Below are 21273 nucleotides of genomic sequence, written 5' to 3'. Positions count from 1 at the left end.
AGCACCTTGTCTGTAAGAAGTACATAATAATAACACTGTTTAATAAAAGTATTTAGATTACATTTCCCCTACAGGTTAGATGAGTGTTTGTAAAAAGAGCCACTGAGTCATTTATATCTAATGGATAGAGGAGACACAAAAATAGTTATACTACTCATGTGTCATCTCAGTTAACAAGCAGCAGTGACTCAGAACCATCAAAACTTTCGGGCGTGCTTAGTCCAATCTATGTACATGAAAGCTTAGTAGCTTTTCATCGTCATTTTTGACTCTGTGTTTCTTCTTCTTCAAGGGAAATGAATAGATTATAAAATATTAAAAACTGACAAAAGTACTACCTAGGTATTAAATAATATATGAAATAATAGTTATTCTAACACTACATTTTAGGTAAACCCTTGTTTAATTGTTATATTTCCTATTCATTCAGGCATTTTTTGGATAGTTTCCAAAAATTGAAAATATATATCTTTCATGATGGTATTACTTTTGGGCAAATTTTCTACAGAAAAGTGTTTAGTTGATGAACATGTTCCATTTTAAGAAATATTCACCTGTATTATAATACTACTCAAGCATAAAATTTAAACTGATTTATTATGTTATAGCTGCATAAAGGAAAATGAAGAATTAAGGCAAGTCAGTGGGGAATCCAGGCAATTTTAATCACATTCCCAATTTTATCTCAATCACTTGGAAATAATAGTTCCTAGATTTTTAAAGTAGTAATAGACTTTGAAGATCATCTTGTTTAACCCTCATATTTAAAAGATTCTGAAAGAGGTAATGTGATGAGCAGCTGTTCCCAAGTTTTTACACAGTATGTTGTAAATTCTGGTAACTTCTGCCATAGTAGAAAAGCTTTGAGCTTCTGCTGCTCCTCAGTACAGTTTAGCTAAGTACAAAAAAACCTCATCTCCCTGTGATGAGAAATAAGAAGTGACAAATTATAAGACTACCACATCCCAAGAAACAAAGAGGAATGCAAAATGACCAGTGGCCCCTAAAGTGCCTTACTTCCACCCCAATCATTCAAGCAGAGAATCAATCAACAAGCAGTTGCAGTGCCACAAAAGGGGCAAAGGATGCTAGGAATCCCACAGATTTTTCAACCATCTAAAAGCATTAATTTAATTGTTTCAACTATCTAGAAGAATTTAGTTTTCTTAAGAGAAAGAACCTTGTCCAATGACCAATAAGCAATATATTACTGGAGGAACTGAACCATATCAATATTAACATTCTCACTAGAAATGAAACCAGAAGACATTAAGAAGTTGAAGTTAAATGGAAGAATGATTCCAAGGAAGATTCTCCTTGGAGAGGCACATAAAGGAATTGGCAGAGTCGGTTCCATCATACAACCAAAGGCAGCAAGAAGCATAATTTCTTAGGACATTTGGTCATCTCTCTTTATGATCTCCATGATGAAAAAAAGCAAAACAACTACAATGAAGATTATAATATATTATACACCATCTGTTACAGAGGATAAAGTAGATAAATTACATGGAGAAATTGTCAAGAACTTCCAAACTATTAAACATATCCTTTATTATTTGATGACTTCAATGTTGAAATGAACATACAAGAGGATGGTGAAAAAAATTGGAAAATATGGTTCAGAATTAAGACATAAAAGAGGCCATTGACTCATAAACTACCTAGAAACTTCCCTTCCACTTGTATGTTATGAGTATTTTATTCCAGAAAAAGAGTTGGAAGGCACTGGATATGGTGAGCACTATTTTTTTTAATATGTGATTTCATTGGTATGGGATACTCTTAAGAATGGAAACTCCTTTTCCCTAATATACATAAGCAAATCATCAATAACTACTCAATCCTAGAGATTTACCTGGCAAAACTGAGAGCTAGTGGTCACACAATCAGAATGTATGAGGCAGGAATTGAATTCAGGCTTTTCTGACTCAAAGTTGAGCCATGTTAATTTATATTACATTGCCTCTTCAATGTTAGATATGGTAAGCACTGAATCACAGAAAAAAGGAATTGACTGTCTCATAAAGGTTAGAACCCAACTAGTTACCAAACAGGGGAAATTACTTCTGCCTCTGCTGTGTACAGACAATTGATAATTACAGAAATGATCAAAATCAACGCCAAACTGGATGAAATTATAAGATGAGAAGAAGGCACGCCATGCAGTTAAAACAGCTCTAAAATTATTCAAATTAGCTATTGATACTACAATGGGAAACTGAGTAAAGAGGAAATGTTGGTGCTTATTACCATTTTCTACATAAATTTAACTGGTGTAATCACCACAGTGAGAAAGTTTAGAGTCCCAAAACTTTCATCCAGAAAACACTTGATCTCCTTCACAAATGAGAAACCAGGGCAGCCAAAAGCAAAACTGGTTTAGAATATAAAATCATTTACTAAATGTTGAAGAAGAGGATGTTGGGAAATTACAAGCAATATGACTTCCTAAAGTGTCTCTACAGAAATGTGAGAGTGATAGCCAACTAAGGCAGATAATTCCCAAAGCATTTCTTTTATAGATGAAACTGGAATGGAATTACTACCAAGATGAAAAATGGAATAAATCTGCCAGTGTTTTCAGAGCAACATATTTTTAGTATCTTTGGCAGGGAATCGCCATATTTAAAGTCTACCTTCTCAATCCCCAAAGAACTGTATGTGGAAATGAATTAGATAAATTAAGGAAACGAAATTGGGAAGAACAGTTAGAATGAATCAAGTACTCGTGAGTTCCCTGCTGGATCTGATAAGATGTTAAATGTATTAAAAATTTTATTTTCAAGACATTTGAATGGTGGGGAAATAAAATATGTATTGGCTTTGAGAGATATGGAATTGAATCAGACTTTTAAAAAACTATTCAAAAGAACTATATAAACATAAATTAATTTTATATGTTCTCATATAATTATGAAATCATTGAACCTTGAATTTGGAAGGATATGTTTAGGTCATTTAGGTCAGTCCCCACCTAGACTATCATTCCCTTCTATGTTTCTCTCACTTTATCTAGCACTAGGCATAACATTTGAGACTGATGGATTAAGGTCACTCAGAAGCTCTTCCTAACCAAACACATTTCAAAATGTTTTACTCTTCATCTATCTTAAATATTATGTCTTTAAAAATGTATGACTTTAAAAATATGCAATTCCCTTATCCTTCATAAGAACATGCTCTATGGATGATGTAACCAAGCCATCCAACCTAAATACTCCCTCCCACCCCAAACATGAATCTCTATTAGCCTAAGGACTCTTTTGGCCTAAGTTTAATATCCCTGACTCTTAAAATATCAAATTCCTTGTATTATCCACAGAAATATTATTTTTCCCATCACCCAACCATAAAATTATATTTTATATACATATATGGAGTGCTAACCTTTCAGTAGAATGTTATCATCATTATAATGAAGATGGGTATACTACCTACCTTATAGACACATTGAGGTGAGTATTTTTGAAATGTAAAATACAATTTAAATCCTGCTTCTAAAATACTCTGAATGATCAGAGAGTGTTAGAGGCAGGATTTAAATTCAAATCTCCTGATTTCGGATCTAACGCTATTTTCACTATAGCATGCTGGCTCAATGATACCACCAGTGTTATACAAACCTATGAAATGTCACCTCCATCTTCTTATTTAGTTGGTTGTTTCTGTGGTAAATTCAATAAAAAAGATTCTATCATTTTTAAAAAGAAATTTTAGCTAGAGTCAAAATATAACACTCTAATATTTTTACCATTCTAGGTATTACATTTATGCATAGGCTATAAAAGCTGGAGGAAATACTGAAGATTTTCAACAATAATAATTATAATAATAATTATGAACATTTATATAGTACTTTAAGTTAAAAAACAACCTCAGAATAACTGTAGGTAGTACATTATATCATTACTTTTATTCTCATGACAAAGAAATTAAGATTCAGCAAAGTAACATAACTAACCCTCAATCACAAAATTGCTCATCTGGAGCTTGAATCTAGCTGTCCTGACTTCAAGGCCACTGCTCTTCTTCTAAAGCATGCTACCTAGTTCAGTCAACTGATGCAGATTTATTAATTACATTTTTTCATATGACACCCAACTGGGTATTGTGCATATAGAACTAGAAAATAAAATATTATTTAAAACTCTTTCGAACAAAAAATGATATGATTTGGGTGACTGCTTTGTGAGTGACCCTAGATGATTGTGAGTAATAGGACTTATGCTAAACTATTTTTTCTATGTATCTTCACACACAAACTCAAATTATTTTTCCCTGAATTATCTTCGTTTTGCTTTGTTTTTTAACATTGGTTTCCACATTCTTGGAATACTAATTTTCTGTATTTTTGTTTCTTCTAACAGAAATGAAACATTTTCTGCACATGTTGCAAATAATAATTTAATACATTTTATGTTATGAATAATTTGACTAAATTAATTATTAAATAATCCATTTATTATGTACTCATGTTCTGTCAGATAAGAAACTTTTCGGTTGTTATTGTAGAATTGTTTTGCATATTGTGTTTATATGAAATTATTCTCTAATGATAAGTCTGAATATGCTGAGGCTACATTTTGGATTTCTGAAAATCAACAATCATAACACATCAGAATTCAAAATGTCATTTTCCATTTGTTTCTTTTATAATTAAATTGATAGATTGTTTGAAGAAATGGACTTTCTTTTTACATTTTAGTAACATCTTCAAGGGGTCAGCTGTGTGTATGTACAGCATGACTGATGTGAGAAGGGTATTTCTTGGTCCATATGCACATAGGGATGGTCCGAACTATCAATGGGTACCATATCAAGGAAGAGTTCCATATCCACGACCAGGAACAGTAAGTCCCCTAAATATTCAAAATGATAATTGGGTTTGTGGATTTTTTTAAAGCAAATCAGTGATCTAGATTCAGATGAGTACATCTGTATTTGAAAATGGTTGACTTTGATGAGGAAATCACCCCATAATTACATGGAATTGTCTATTAAATATTCATTCTTTATAGCTATGCATTTGTATATTGTGTAGGTAAATGGTCAACCCCTCTCCTTTAGCCAAAATAGTGTTTTGCTCTATTGCCAAATTTGATAAACATCTTCTCACTACTTATTCCCTTTGATTGGATTTGAATTACTCTGACTATATTAATTTCCAGTAGAGGCAAATGTTTAACCCCCCCATAAAATGTTACGGTTTCTCTGTTACTTTCTATATTTGTGATCCACCATTTATTTCAAATTTCTTGGGTTAGGAAGAATGAGAATGCAATCATGGGTTGGACCACTTCTGCCAGAGAGAAATCTGCAATAAAGCACATCTACCTTTATAAATGAGAAAACTCTTTTGCTGGTGCCATAATCATATTCAATTAAAGAGCATTTAGGATGCAGAGTTTGTTGATGTTTAATGGCAATCACTGAATATATCCCAACATACTTAGCCTGTCCAGAGTATTCCTTTCACAGGTTTCTAAACAGTAGTCATAGTCTTAATCTATTGTCATCAAATTACATAAACAAACAAACAAAAACCAAAATAACCATTATGGCTTTCAAATTTCTGTAGTATATTGGGAATTTGAATATATCAAGATCTAGCCAATGAAAGTTCATTATTTTTCTAGAGAATTCATGTCTCTCCTGAATATCTCAGATATTTGAAACTGGCCTATCCTCTGATAAATGTGATGTGATTTAGAGTAGACATACACTCAGCATTATAGTGACATTTCTCCACACAAAAGAAAAGCCATTCTCCTTAAAACCCTACGCTAATTGTATGAGATTTTTCCTTTTTGAAGTCATGTTAGATTTATATAGAAAGCATAATGTTTATATCTCAATATCTTTTATACTATAAAATATAAAAAGATGAATAATTTGGCTAGAATACATGCATATTTTAATAAGTATATACACATATATTTTAAGTACTATGTGAAAAGAATGATATTTAGGCTGGAGGAAGTCAATTCTGCCTTTACTATTCTATTGTATTCTATCCCTGTTCTATTAAGGTTGAGTTTACTTTTTTTCCTTGCTACAAATCACTTCTTAATATAACAGTTAAATCCCTTGATGGATCAGTTTGTTTTGCTCTCTTCCAAAGATAAAGTCAATGTGCTCCAACAGGCAAATATGGTGCCAGGTGAAATGTATAACTGCACCAACACCAATTCCACACTACTACTAGAAAACAGCTCCGTTTGAATAATCCATTAGTAATGAAAAGCAACATTACTTCATTCATTCATTCACTCATTCATTTATTTGTTTTGTTTATTTACTTATTTGTTTATTTATACATGAAGGGAATGTAAAGGACTAAGTAGATAATCATTCAGGACATTGACTACTTTTCAAAAAAGTTTCATTTGTAACTTACTCTAATCTAAAATTTTGCATTTAACTTACTTGGTAATTGAAAATGGAAAGCAGGAGATATCAAAGTTTTCTTTAAAAATTTTACTTCAACTAATACTAAATTTTGTCTCCAAATGTTTTATTTCATTGGAAATATATAATTGAAATTTACATAAAATAACCCCTGAAACTATAATAAAATCATATTTATTAGAAAATACTTCTCAACCTTTAACTTCTTCAGAAGTTTTTGTTGTTGTTGTCATTTGCAAAAATTGGAGGAATGATTAATAATCTGTCAAGGTAGAAAAGCAATTGATTTCTTCTGAGCATCTTATAAGATTAGGAGAATCTCTACTAATTACATTTCAGGCCTAAACTTTTTGAATAAAGAAATTCTTTGTATGTAAGAACAAAATCAAATGATTGGGGGGCAGCTGGGTAGCTCAATGGATTGAGAGTCAGACCTAGAGATGGGAGGTCCTAGGTTCAAATCTGGTCTCAGACACTTCCCAGCTGTGTGACCCTGGGCAAGTCACTTGACCCCCATTGCCTACCCTTACCACTCTTCCACCTAAGAGCCAATACACAGAAGTTAAGGGTTTAAAATTAAAAAAAAAACAAAACAAAACAAAACAAAATCAAATGAATGAAGGTATTCTAACCTATTAATTTTTGTATTCTGTGATCTAATTTAGTGAAGTCTACCTGTCCATGTGAATCAAAATTTTCTTTAGTATATGATTTCTTGATTCAACTCTATGCTAAATCCTGATTAATTCTCATGAGAATTATCTTGAGTCACAAAAATTACATAGTTCTGGTTCTGTGGTAGGGAATATAAAATACTTATGCCCTTCTTATTATTTTATTAGGTTTAATGCCTTGCATTTATTTTTATATGTGTTGTTATGCTTTAGGTAAAAATGAAGAGAATCTAAATCCATTATTCACATAAGTCTTTCTAACTAAATTATAATGTTCATTCAAAACATGTCTTCTTCTTCTTCATTGTTAATTCTTCTTTTATTGTCATTTTTACATGACCAAATCAATATTAGTGACACAAAATTTTCTGTTTGATGTAAGTATAAGAAAATGATCTTAATTTTCATATTCCTACAAAATTCTGAGAACTGGATGAAGAATCTTATGCTTACTCATATACATACATATATATGCACATATATGTATATACTTGAAGAATATGTACTGTTATATACTAAAATATATAATACTTAATTTCATGCACATATGTAATTCATAATCAGAGACATTTCCTTTGTGTATACACAGAATTACACGTATGCAGAGGCACACAAATATACACCCATCAGAAAACACTTCTCAATGAACTAGGATTCCCATGCCATTTAACTTTTGTCCTATCATGGAGGCTCTATTAATTCCACTTTTAATTTTAATTGACAGATATTCTGTGCTTTTCCATTCTAGTGTCCCAGTAAAACGTTTGGAGGATTTGATTCCACGAAGGACCTTCCAGATGATGTTATAACATTTGCAAGAAGTCATCCAGCAATGTATAATCCAGTATTTCCTATTAATAATCGCCCAATCATGATCAAAACAGATGTGAAATACCAGTTTACACAAATTGTAGTAGATCGAGTGGATGCAGAAGATGGTCAGTATGATGTCATGTTTATTGGAACAGGTAAGAGTCAGTTTAATTATTAAATTTTCATGCCAGCTATATTTGACTAACATTCTAGATATTCCTCCTGCCCCTCCCCCCAAAAAAACCCCACTGAGGATAAATTAAAGGAGATATATATTAATTTGCAAAGTCTAACAGACCCTGATCATTGGACAACTTGAAAACTCAACTTTAGGTCATTAAAAACCTATTAAAACAACTCCCTTCTCATGTCTGTTGACAGCAATTTAATGAATTTCCTTTTCAATGTATCTTAAATTTGTCCATGACTGAATGTGAACAGGTGTACCTAATGATTGGGAGAACATTTGTTATCCCTAAGTCACTTCACCAAGATTCAGTAACTGCCTCACTTTTTTTTCTTAGTTTAAAGCAAAACAATATTTTTTCTTTCTGTTCCTGAAAGTTTACTAATTTACTGGAAAAGTTTTGTCAAATAACTCATTTATGTAATGTAATTTGAACTTGCCCAAAAATGACACCAAAAAATAAAAGAAATCATTAAAATTTGTTTAATTTTCCTTCAACTCACTGGAAGAGTTCTTGGAGGAAATAATAAAAATTCTCTGTGGAAACATTAAAGCTTTTGCTTTGTAAAACTTTAGGGAAAAAATTATGACTCTTTTAATCACTCCAGTTTTCCTACTCAATGTCGAAATTCAACAATTAGGATCTAATCTTCATATACCTCTTTGGCCCGTGACTGGTTCACAGTGGTACCGAGGTATAGGCTGTTTTTATTTTACTTTTCTCTGTAACAGTAATACTATTTTTGAATGGTACCAGTTGCAAATCTGCAAGTTGGTACTAAGGGTCAGATTCCAAGGCAATAAATCTCTAGGCTCCATCCTTGTTAGTGCCTGATATAAATCAGTGGGAAGCTGATTACTCTGCTGAAACTTCATGTAGTAACATTTATTTTCCTTAGTTGGGAAACAATGAACATTAACAATTTCCAAAGAAAAAAGCAACTGTGCAATAAATATTTTAGAGACTAAAAGATTTCAAACCAGAGATATTTGTGCTTTCAGGTATAAGTATTAGGTCCGAGGTATTTTATCTTTTCTTTTTATAAGTGTAATAGCTTCATTTTAAAAAGCCAAAGAAAAATTTGGATGTGATTCTTTGCAATATTACATTAATTCATGGATTGCAGGCATTAGTATCAACTCCTAAGCAGCTTTATAAAAGTTGAATGAGGTTTTTTTAGCTTAATTGGATTTAGTTTTAATTAATAGTTTTTTCGTTTGTTTCTAAAAATATAAAAATGCTAGAAAGTCATATAAAATGTCTTCCCATATTCCAAATTTGAATTATTATATTATTATTTATATTATTATAGTATTATAATTATTATTATACAGCAAATACAAGTCAATTTCTATAGTTTATTCCCTTCTTGCTCCCCCTTTTGAGGTAAAATTTTTGACAATATAAAAATGTTGTTGTCATTCTGATAACGGTCTGCTTTGACATACTCAACTAGAAAGAAAATCTGATCTTTTGAAGTCTTCTTGTCACAAACCAGGATTAAAAGACCTACTTTCATGATCACAGTGAATGTCAGACTTGCATGGAGTATCAGTCAGCAGAGTCTCAGTCTGTCTTTCAGTAAAGTGAATTAATAACAGTAATTTTATCTTTTAAACAGAGTTGCTCACCAGACCCTATTGATCCTAAAAGAGTATGAAATTGTTTGAAATGCTAGTCTGTAAAACTTGATTTAAGACTCAGATAAGTTCTGTTTGTGGTACCAGAGATATGATCAGAGGCTTTGAAGAGAATAACATACTCACATAACTTTTGGAGTTCTGAACAGCCTAACTTCCTTTAAATTCTGATGAGTCTTAAAAGAGAACCTGCTCTGGAGCATCCATTGTTTTTCTTTATCAAAAAGTCATTTCAGAAATATAAGTCTATAAGGGTCTTACTGGAGATAGTCAAACTCACACATATTAATCCTTTAAATATCCTTTCTGGAATAAGTGGCCCTCAAAAATTAATCTTTTAAAAATGTGTAAAATTAACAAATGTAGTCAAAATAAGACTCCTCTATTTTTTTTGCCTATATTCATTTCTCCTATCAACACTAAAAGTTCAATTTATTAGTTTTCAGTTTAATTGGGAATTTCCCCTGTCCTTAGGTTCATCAAATATTAAAAAGTATACCAATTTAGAAATGTGAATTATCTGCTTCCCAGAGAGAGACTAATCCACAGTACTTGTCAGAAGGGAAAATTTCTACTTTTAAAAATGAATAAATTTGATAAATAATAACACTACATCTTGGATCAATCATGTTTTCTATTATTTTAAATGCCTTTGTTGTCAATTTTTTTTCTGGAAAATTATTTGTCCAAAGTCTGAGATATTTAAAAAGCCATTTATATATATTTTATGGTGGTTTCCTTTCCTAAAACCACACTATTGTCATTCAATATTTAATAAATATATAATTTTGTGATTATACAAATACTAAATCCCTTTAACTCACCATTCATTGCACTGATCCAAAATGATCAATATTCTAAAGCTCTATCTTTATCAATCTGATATTTCTTAAGATTTCCTCCAAAATTACCATAACTATCATACTTTGAAATAACAATGGAGAAAGTTGCCATTTTTATAAGGATAAACAAATGCTTTCTTGTTCACTTGAGTATGGAAAAGAATTTCATGCACTCCTTTGTGACAAGTAGCAACTGAAGTCTTTTCAACAGTAATAATGATAATAATAATGTTGTCTAATTTTATTTAAGTATCACAGGTAAATATTTAAATATTCCTTTTTTAAGGTTAAATGTGTGTGTGTGTTCAAAGGTATACAGGAGTCAGCTAGGTGGTTCAGTAAAAAAGAGTGGTGGGCCCAGAGTCAGGAAGATCTGAGTTCACATGTGACCAAAGATAGCTGTATGATCTGGAACAAGTCATTAAACCTCAGTTTGCCTTAATAGGTTGAAAAGTAATTGGCAAACCACTTCAATATCTTTGCCAAGAAAATCTCATATTGGGTCACAAAGAGTTGGACACAAATGAAAAAATGTGTACAACTTCAAGAGAACACCCATCGTAAATTAATGTCTTTTTCTTCGATTAAATCCATCTTAGACTGGGTGATTAAAATATATAGTAAATACACTAGGTATTATTGGAATTATTGTACACTAATTTTGCACATGCCAAATAAAGTTTATTCATTATTTTCACTAATATTATGGCATATTCACTACTGGAATTTTTGAACAATCATCTCCTTCTCTTTCTCTCAAAGATGTTGGTACCGTTCTCAAAGTAGTTTCTATTCCTAAGGAAACTTGGCATGACTTAGAAGAAGTCTTACTGGAAGAAATGACAGTATTTCGGGTGAGTATTGCTTAATTTCAAGTGTCAACAAATTTTGCTTTACTTTTCCTCTTGGACAGCTGCACATTGAATTTAGTGTGGATACATAATCAAGCATATCCTTCTCATTGGCTTGTGATTTAAAGAATCAGGCATTAGTCAAAATAAATCATAGAAGTTTTAATAGATGTTAAGTTTGTAATATATTTCTTTTCATCCTGAGTCTTAATTTGTTATATCAATTATAATATAGATTTAATTTAATTTTAATTCAATTCAAGAAATATTTATTGAACACCCCTTTTGTGTAAGATATTCTCCTTGACACTATTGCATAAGACATAGTCCCTGCCATTAAGAGATTAAACAATTGAGTCAGAAGGATAAGACAAATTAATATGAAAGAAAATTATTAAGGAAGTATATAAAAGTGATATAAAATGTTCTAAGAAAGGCCAGTGGTCAGAGAAATCACTTCTATCTAACTCTGAAAAGACTTCAGAAAAGAGTTGGACAATTGAGTTGGATATCAAAAGAGTTGAAGGACTGATAGAATTTCAACAACTAAATAGAAAATATCAAAGGTAGAGGCAATGAAGTAAGCAAATCCTGATGAAAATTCTTATGCACCTATAAAGGATCCCAGAAATATATTTTTATGTCATTTATTCCCATCTTTACCACCTTTTGGTGATATATTAGAAAGTAAAGCAATGATATGTGCTTTGTAGTTTACTGTTTCTGTAGAGATGGGGCAAAAGAAAATGAAAGAAGTTTAATTTTAGGCCTTACTGCTGGACATTCTATTTTTTACATGATTTAAAAAGAATAAAGATTAATAGGTTTCCTGAAAATACTTCTAGAATCAAATTTGTAGATTTGGGGAAAAGTGTATTCTGAATTTTTTAAAAACTGCAATAGAGACAAGACCTGGAAGTGACTATCTTTTTAAATCACTGAAAGAATCAGAAAACCTGGGTCCCAATTCTAGATTTGCCATTGACTAGATAGTAAGTGAATGGAAAGTGTTCTGCTACTGACTATGGCTGGGACCATGAGCAAATCAGTTAATTCCTTTCAGCTTCATTTGCTATATAAGATCTTTTCTGACTCTACATTTATGATCCTTTCACTCTTATAAAATCTGATGGGTTGAAGGATTTTCAGGCTTGCATTGGTGTCCTCATCTTATTAAGTACCCCAGAACAGCTGACTGAATGTCTACATCTGGAGCTAAGAGCAAACTAGACCTGCTGAGGAAGGAGAGTTTCTTAGACTCTATTAACTGCCCAAGAGGAATGTAACAAGATGCCCAGGGAGAACTTCATGATTACACTAAAAGGGGAAAAGAATATTTTTAGTAAGTAGGAGCTGAGAATTATTCCTTTACTCCAAGTGCTCTCAGAGGATGAGACAATTTTCCTCTGGACTTTGTATGTATTGGCAAGAGATTTTACAATAGACTTCTTAAGGGTAAATATTCTATGAAAACATTTCTTACTATGCCATTTTAGTAAAATATCCTTACTTGAAAACTAATGAAAATAACTGAATATCTGATAGACTAATTGAGATCAACCAATAACTGGAGGACAGGTGAGTCATATACAGGTGGGAGCTTATGGAGAATATTTTTTTAAATATGCCACAACTTTTTTAGAGCTACCCTTAGAACACTGATGGTAGAAACTATACCAGCTTTGAGGGACTCTGACTCATTTCCAGTTTAAATAGGATGGTTGGGAGAACAGCTCCAGTGTATATGCTACTGATAAATAGAAATGAGTATTTGTTTTCTGAGGTGTTCATTGTCCTTCTTGCCTAAAAAAATTACTCAGTTATGTTCTAATGGATGACCAGTAAAGTGTTTCAACAAGAAATGCTGATAGTTTCATGATGAGTATTAGCTTTTCCTACAGTATTCTTTGTAATAATTCCTGAATATTATTGCTATTGCTATTTCTGTGGTACCCAAGTAGACAAAACATATTTAGGCTGAATTTAGAGAAATATTTACTTTAAAAATTCTGTGCTCACAGGAAAAGCTTATACTCAGATTGCAGCTTCTAGATTGGAATATTTCACTGTCAAACTTTGTTTAATTTTGTACTTTAAAAAAAACACAACACATTAAACCAGTCTCTATATCCAGTGAAATAGTGAAATGAGAGACACTTTTGTGGTCTCTGGTCTGTATTTTTTCTTAAAATGGGAAAGTTACAAAGTTATATTCTCTCTCTCTCTTTCTTCCTCTCTCTTTCTCTTTCTTTCTCTCTTTCTCTCTTTCAGTAGATTGATATGATCAAGTAAAATACATCTAAAGTCAACTATGTATGTTATATTTATACTCTTAGGATAGTTACTAATTACTTTTTGCTGGACTAAATAACTGAGATGTACAGATTTTTATTTCAATGTATTTATTTGTTTGTTACATTAAAATATTCAGGTCACTTCCCCATTAGAGAAGGTATCATTTGACAACAATGTGTGTGTGTATAAATACATAAAACTATCTTGTTTCTATTTATCAGTTCTTTCTTTGGAAATTGATATATACAAGTAATTCTTCAAACACTATTTCTGTTGCTGTATATAATGTTCTCTTGGTTCTGCTTATTTCACTCTTCAAAGAGCTCCCATAAATATTTTAGAACATATAGATTCTTTTCCTTTTCCCCTTATCACCTTAGAAAATAAAACTAATTGATTTCTATATGAACTGGAAAGATCTCCAGGAATTTTAGACCTTTCAAAAGACATTATTACGTTTCAAAAAAGTTGTTTACAGGGATTATGCTTGGGATCCTAGTTTTCTGGTCTAGAACTGGATTGGTATTTGAGAACTCTAAATGGTTTGGGTCTCTATTCTAAATTTTTTGAAGAGTCAACTCTATCAGAAGTTGGGGCATGTTTATCCTACATAGTTAGTAAAGATTTTAAAGAACATGAATCTTCATCTTTTCAGGGAATGGAATAATGATGACCTCATAGGTACATTTCCCTCAGTAATTTGTGGTTCTTCTGATGACAACTTTCTTAGGTAGCAGAGACTCCCAACATCTAGGTGCTCGTAGTGGCAATGCCATGTCCATTCTAATAAGTTGGTCTGATCTGGAGTGACCATTGTCAATTGCATCTCATGTCCCATTATGACCTCTCAGGAATGACTGCTTTTCCAGATTAACCAACGTTTCATATTAAAACAAATTGCCTTATCTAATTCAAGATACTTTATTTTTTTTACTTAATGCTATCTCTAAAGTTTAACTTATGACAATAATCCTGCTAAATCCTTTAGAAACAGATGCAATATCATAAAGTTCTTTCAAGGAAGAACTCTTTTAAATAACTTGTTAAATGTCCTCTACAATAATAATGATGATAATAATTGTTATAATCTATCATAAGCCATTATAATATACACACATATAATCATTAATCACAAGCCATCACGGTAATGATTATTACCATCATGACTTATGATGAATGACTTTAGTTGTTTTTTCCTCACACAGTACTTTGCATATATTATCTCATTTAGTCCTCACAATATCCTGTGAGTTAGATCATGCAAGTATTATAATTCCATTTTAGAATATTAAGAGAGGTTAAGCATCTTAACCTGGCAGTGACATAGCTAGTTAATGGAGTCTGACATGATTCCCAAGTCCAGTGCTTTTTCAAGTATACCAAAAATACTTATGTGATAACCCTCAGTGACCCCCTTCTTGGATGGACCTTGAGGTAAGACAGTAGCTCCTTTTAATTGTTTGATCTAGAAATATGCTATTCATAGTAGTTTCAGATTCCAATACTTTTTTGGTAATGAGCAAACTCTTTTATCTAGGGAATCTGACAATAAACTCCAATACTTTTTAATATAAGACTCTCCACTCACTATTTTATATGTTATATAAACAAGTTTTTGTAAAAGTAAAAATGTCTTTTGAAATGTCTAGAAGTACCATACAAATATAATATGTTATAATACAATGAATGAGGTAAATTATTAAAGTAAAAAAAATGAAAATTTCCCTGAAGATTCTAAATTTATTTTTAACTAGTTAGAACAATGTTTTAGTTAATACTAATCACAGAAATATGTTATACTGCCCAAGTTTCAGGGCATTAATAAGTACAATGTATCTTATTTATAGCTCTCCTGAATAGGAAAATTTGCAAGGCTTTTACATTGATAACATGCATTTTAAACCCAATTTATGCAATATTTCAAGAACAGCTGAGCAAACAAATGAGTTCAATTTTCATTCAAATGTAAAACATAATTGATGCTTTCCAATACTAAGTATATTAACTCATTTGTAAAAGAGAGTCCATGAGCTTAGCATGCAGTGAGCCTTGGTGAACTCTCCTGGGATGAGGTTGAAAACTATGCAAGTGTGAAAGTTTAATAAGGATTAGATAGTATGTTGAGGGGGAAATGAATTGGAACCACATAAATACAAACTGGAAACTCTGTTTTTTACATTTTTTGCTTGAATTTTAGTATGCCTCCTAAACTGGAGAAGGAAAATAAAGACTTCTAAAGCTACATTAATGTTAGATGGAAATCAGATTCAACATATATTTTACAGTTAGATACTGTTTATTTTAATAAATGTCATCTTGACATGTTATTTACTCAAACTCCATAGCAATGAGTTGTAAACAGTAAGCTATTTCAAACTATTATAAATTTCCACTCTTTCTTTAAAAGCATTTTTAATTCTGATTTAAGTATTTCGAGGCCATAACACATCATACTTTGGTTCCAGGTTTGAAAAGTTTAAAATTCAGGATTACTAATTAATTACTATTTTTCATTGTCAGAATCTGATACGTAGATATTTAGATTTTTATATTGGCATTTTAAGTTTCTTCTGTTGATTCAAATTTTAAAGCAGAAATAAAAGATGTGCTCTTCTTTAGATACAGATGAGCTATTGATGAGACAAAATAATGAGCACATTATGAAAATTTCATAAAAATTTTTCAGTAGAGGAACCTACTTTAAAGATAACTTTTGTCTTCATTCATTTAAGTTAACTATGTTCTACACGTTTATAAGTCTTTACTGATAAAAAGCATTATAAATATAGAATTTAATTGGGTCTTTTCAACATGGAAAAACTACCTTAATTCATTTATCATTTTGTAAGATACCAATGCTGTCAACTTCAAAATTGGTGCCAAACTCGCTGCTGTACAATAAATCAATCAGATTAGTCTCCAGCCAAATTTTTCATTACATGTTAGTATCAAGCTCAGAAAACTATATTGGGGCATATTTTATTATGATTTCACAAAGATAGTGAAATACAAAGAAATCACCAAATATTTTTAAATGAAATGTAGAAATCATTTAAGAAAATGTTCCTCTTGGTTTTTTTTAAACATTTATTAATATTCATTTTTAACCTGTTTACATGCTTCATGCCCCTACTTTCCCCTTCACCCCCACTCCCCCCCGCTCTCCCCCCACCCATGGCCGACACACATTTCCACTGGTTGTAACTTGTGACCTTGTTCACGGCCTATTTCCATATTGTTGTTAGTTGCATTGGTGTGGTAGTTTCGAGTCTACATCCCCAATCATGTCTGCATCAACCCATGTGTTCAAGCAGTTGTTTTTCTCCTGTGTTTCCGCTCCTATAGTTCTTCCTCTGAATGTGGGTAGCATTCTTTTCCATAAATCCCTCAGAATTGTCCTGAGTCATTGAACAAGTCATATTTTCATTGAATTACTAAGGCAAATACTCTTAAATTTACAAACTAGTTAACTGCCCTTTGGATGATCATAGAAGGAATATATTTGTCTGATTCACTGCTCCTAAGAATAAAGTCTGGAGGAAAAGGTCTACATCAATGACTAGCAGAAAAAAATAATTTGAAGTATTGTTGATGTTTTAATATTTTTCTGATAATGGAATTAAAAAATTGGAAAACTTGTCATACAACCAATTTAAAAAATGTGGAGTTTTTGATGAACTAAGTAAAAAAAGATAATTTGAGAAAAGCAGACAAGAAAGGGATAAAAGTATATGAAAAGTAGTATGAAATAAAAGGCAAAGAGAAGGAAATTTTGGAAAGAGGCATACAGATTTTAAGGACTTTGTTAATACCTATTCCTGTAAATTTAATGATCTCAATTAAAATCATTTACATGCCTTCTGGACCACTCATTTGGCCTTTGTGTTCCTACATCATTAATTGTTTTCATTGCATATTTCTTTCTTCTAAAGCTACAAAATAAATTTTATTTCCTTTTTTCTCTCAGTTGGAAGTGCTTAATATTGTAGGCTATGTCAAACTCAGTGTTTTTATTGGTTGATTTTGAAGATTTATTTTTCTTTGTTGCAAGGGGCAGGTTCAATGGTGGCTGGATTATATTATGGAATGATTATGAGATAAAAATAAAAGCTATCAATAAAATTCATAAGTAAACCCTTCCTTAGGAATATTGGGATATGCTTTCAGATATCACCTGAAGTGTCTATGAATAACTTTCTGTATTTTATGATAATTTTTAAAAATTTCTTTTTTATAACAAAAATTTTACTTTTTTTTTCTTTTAGGAACCAACCACCATTACAGCAATGAAGATTTCCACAAAGCAGGTACACTTATTGTTAGGGAATATATATTTTTTAAATAGAGCTTTTTCTATGAAGCACCTTACAAAAACAAATGGAATCATCTAGACAAGCCCCCTAAATTCATAGATATGGAAACTGAGGCCCTGAGGGGTCATCTAAAGTAAAACAAATTTTTGTGTCAGAGTCAGGATTTAAACACAACTATTGTAATTCTACCAATATTAGATTTCAAAGAAGTGAAAAAATTATTCTTTGTTATGTGAAAAGTCAAAGAATTAAGATTTAGCAAATGGTGTTAAAGATCAGAATTAAACAATGCTTTATTTTAATGATATTTACTACTAGTACTATTACTACTAGAATTTAAATAATGTTTTAATGATACAAAGTGCTATACATATTTTCTTATTAAATTATTAAATCCTCACATCAAGCATAGGAGATATTTCTATCCTTATTTTTAGATGACTAAACTGAGGATCAGAAAAGTTACGTGATTTGCTCAATACCAAATAGCTAGAAAATATCTATCTGATAGAGGATTTAAATTCAGGTCTTTCTGTCTCTAATGCCAATAGTATTAATCACTAGCTATACATTTTGTATATATTTCATTATTTTCATTTTAAAATAACTTCTTTCCCTTGATCCTCTACTTGTATTAAAAAAGTTTTTTGGGGACAGCTGGGTAGCTCAGTGGATTGAGAGTCAGATCTAGAGACAGGAGTTCCTAGGTTCAAATCCAGCCTCAGACACTTCCCAGCTGTGTGCCCTGGGCAAGTCACTTGACCCCCATTGCCCACCCTTACCACTCTTCCACCAAGGAGCCAATACACAGAAGTTAAGGGTTTAAAATAAAAAATAAAAATTAAATTAAAAAAAGTTCTTTTAATGGTAGAGATGAAAAGTATATAATTAACAATAATACACATTCATTATGCTATATACATTATTATAGAATTTAATTTAAAATTAAGATTATTGCATTTTAGCAAGAGTTATGAAATGTTTACAACTAAAATTTAAAAAGTAAGGGACTGCTTTTTAATCTGAAATCATTGTGAGTATTGGAGAAGATTAATATTCTTGCAGTTGTATCTATAATTTTCCAAAAATGCAAAAAGGATTGAGAAAACATCTTTGCAAAGAATATTTTCTATGAAAAAAATGTTTTCAGTAGTACAGATCTCTAATTTCATCTGTATGGGTAGCCCTTGCCCAGCTAGATTTCAATTCATAACCCCTTTTACTATTTTATAGAAATGTTCATGTTTCTTTGATTGAAAAACATATATTTTTTCCTTCTGATGAATAGGCTAATTTTAGTGCTGCTGGGCCCAAGATAGAATTCGAGGTATTGCCAGGCCCCTACTCAAAGCCATTCCAATTAGCACTGGACCTGTCAGAGCTTGTTCTCCACCAGCATAACCTTTGCAAACCCAGAGTCATCTTTAGGCACGACACATTGGAGTAGGATTTAAGTGGAGGTTTAAAGGAAATATCATGTGACATATCTTCTATCTGAAATTATGTGATTATGCCTGGATGGCTATTTGTAGAAAGGCATTATTTTCTTAGACACATAATGAGCCACCTTCCTGGCAATGAACATATCTTCAAAGATCATTTTATCTATGTGAGAAAGCTATAGTTTTCTTAGAGCTCTGAAAAACAATGTTATAGTTTTAAATTTATTTACATTTTGAAAGCTCAAAGCAAAATTTATTCCTTCCCAATCATAAATAAGATCCCATACTTATTAATAGTAAGTTTATTATGCTACACGAGTCTTAGTTTCTCCTTTCGGATTTAATGAGTGCTTTGGCAGCACACTTAAGTAAAACAGATGATGGCAAAATGATGTAGTTTTCACAAACAAATTTTGTTTTAACTTTTCATGAATTATACTTTTGTTTCTCTAGTGCTGTCAGTTATTTCACTTCAACTGCATACAGTTCATTAATGTAAATTAAGAATAATATTTTGCTGCTAGACAATGGTTTCTTCTTTTCTCCATGAACAACTGAAAGCATTGTCTCTATTTGGAATTGTGTTCAAAAATCTGTTTTGTCACATAGTAGAAACTTCCACACTTCACAGAACTGCCATTTCAAAAGCAGGTCACTATTACCTAGATTAACCATTTTTGAGCATTCATTAGTCTCCTGATGTTATTCCAATTTGATATCACAAATATGATTCGAGAAAAATCACTTAACTAATTTGAATCTCAGATTTTTTCATCATAAGATTAGAGCAGTGGCCCGTGGGTCAGATGTGGTCCCCTGAAACATTCTATCCAGCTGACATTATTCCTAATCTGATGCTACAATGAGAAGGATACAATACAATGAAACTTTGAAAGACTTGCCTTAGAAACAGACTGACAGATGAGCATTGCCTTTCCTTTGGCCTCCACTTTAGAAAGTTTGCTCATTACTGGATTAGAGTATTGGACTAGATGATCCATTAGGATCCTTCTAACTCTAAAAACATATGATTGAATGATAATATTCAAATGAATGCAGTATAGTAGCAGAAGTTAACCCCAAGTTCATAATAACTACCAAGAACATCATTCAAAGAAATAAAGTGATTATAAATGAAACTGGAGAAATAATCTCAGTTAAATTGATATATATTAATGGAATTTGAGAATCATTCTACATTTGTCTTTCATCTTATGCTCATTTTAGTGGAGGGGATGTTTTAATTATTTTTTGTGTTTTATCTCTTGAACAAGATATTAATATGATATTTTTCTAAAATGGACACCTTTCCAGCTATATCTTTTCACAAGGATATATCAAAATAGATTGATAAATAATCTGAGACTCTTAGATATAAAATGTGCAAGTGAAACTCATAATAGAAATATTATTGACCTGATACTGTCATCTTACTCCTCATAAGCATGTTTTCACCTGTTCTTAGGACCAAACATTTGTTGGTTGTTGGCAAGGAAATATGGGGATTTCCAGGATGGAAGCCAGACTGGCATGTTTCCTCACATAATGATTTTTAGTAGAATTGCTTGTCTTATATTCAGCAATTAATTTAATACCTTCACATGTATTTTTAATACAATACCTCTTATTATAAAATACTTTACATAACAATTCTGATTTTTATATCATGATCTAGAAATTCAAATCTGATTCTCAAAGACCATTTTCATTTATTCATTTCCCAGATATGCATTTTTCTTCATAAACCTATAATTTCAGTAAGCATTAGTCAGAATAATGTTACCTATGTCCTTGGGCTCTTCAA

The 21273-nt window shown here is 31.4% G+C and overlaps 1 protein-coding gene across 1 annotated transcript in view; it reads left to right on the top strand.

The window, feature by feature from the left end:
* Positions 1 to 21273, top strand: part of SEMA3A (semaphorin 3A) — a 296356-nt gene that overhangs the window by 243869 nt on the left and 31214 nt on the right. The window contains exons 10-13 of the mRNA XM_044677729.1: positions 4709 to 4853; positions 7834 to 8053; positions 11331 to 11422; positions 17980 to 18021. Coding sequence (XP_044533664.1) covers positions 4709 to 4853; positions 7834 to 8053; positions 11331 to 11422; positions 17980 to 18021 — 499 coding nt within the window. The remainder of the gene's footprint in view (positions 1 to 4708; positions 4854 to 7833; positions 8054 to 11330; positions 11423 to 17979; positions 18022 to 21273) is intronic.

The sequence above is a fragment of the Gracilinanus agilis genome, chromosome 5 (assembly GCF_016433145.1).
Source record: "Gracilinanus agilis isolate LMUSP501 chromosome 5, AgileGrace, whole genome shotgun sequence".
NCBI classification, from domain to species: Eukaryota; Metazoa; Chordata; class Mammalia; order Didelphimorphia; family Didelphidae; genus Gracilinanus; species Gracilinanus agilis.
This window is presented reverse-complemented; position numbering and strand designations above follow the sequence as displayed.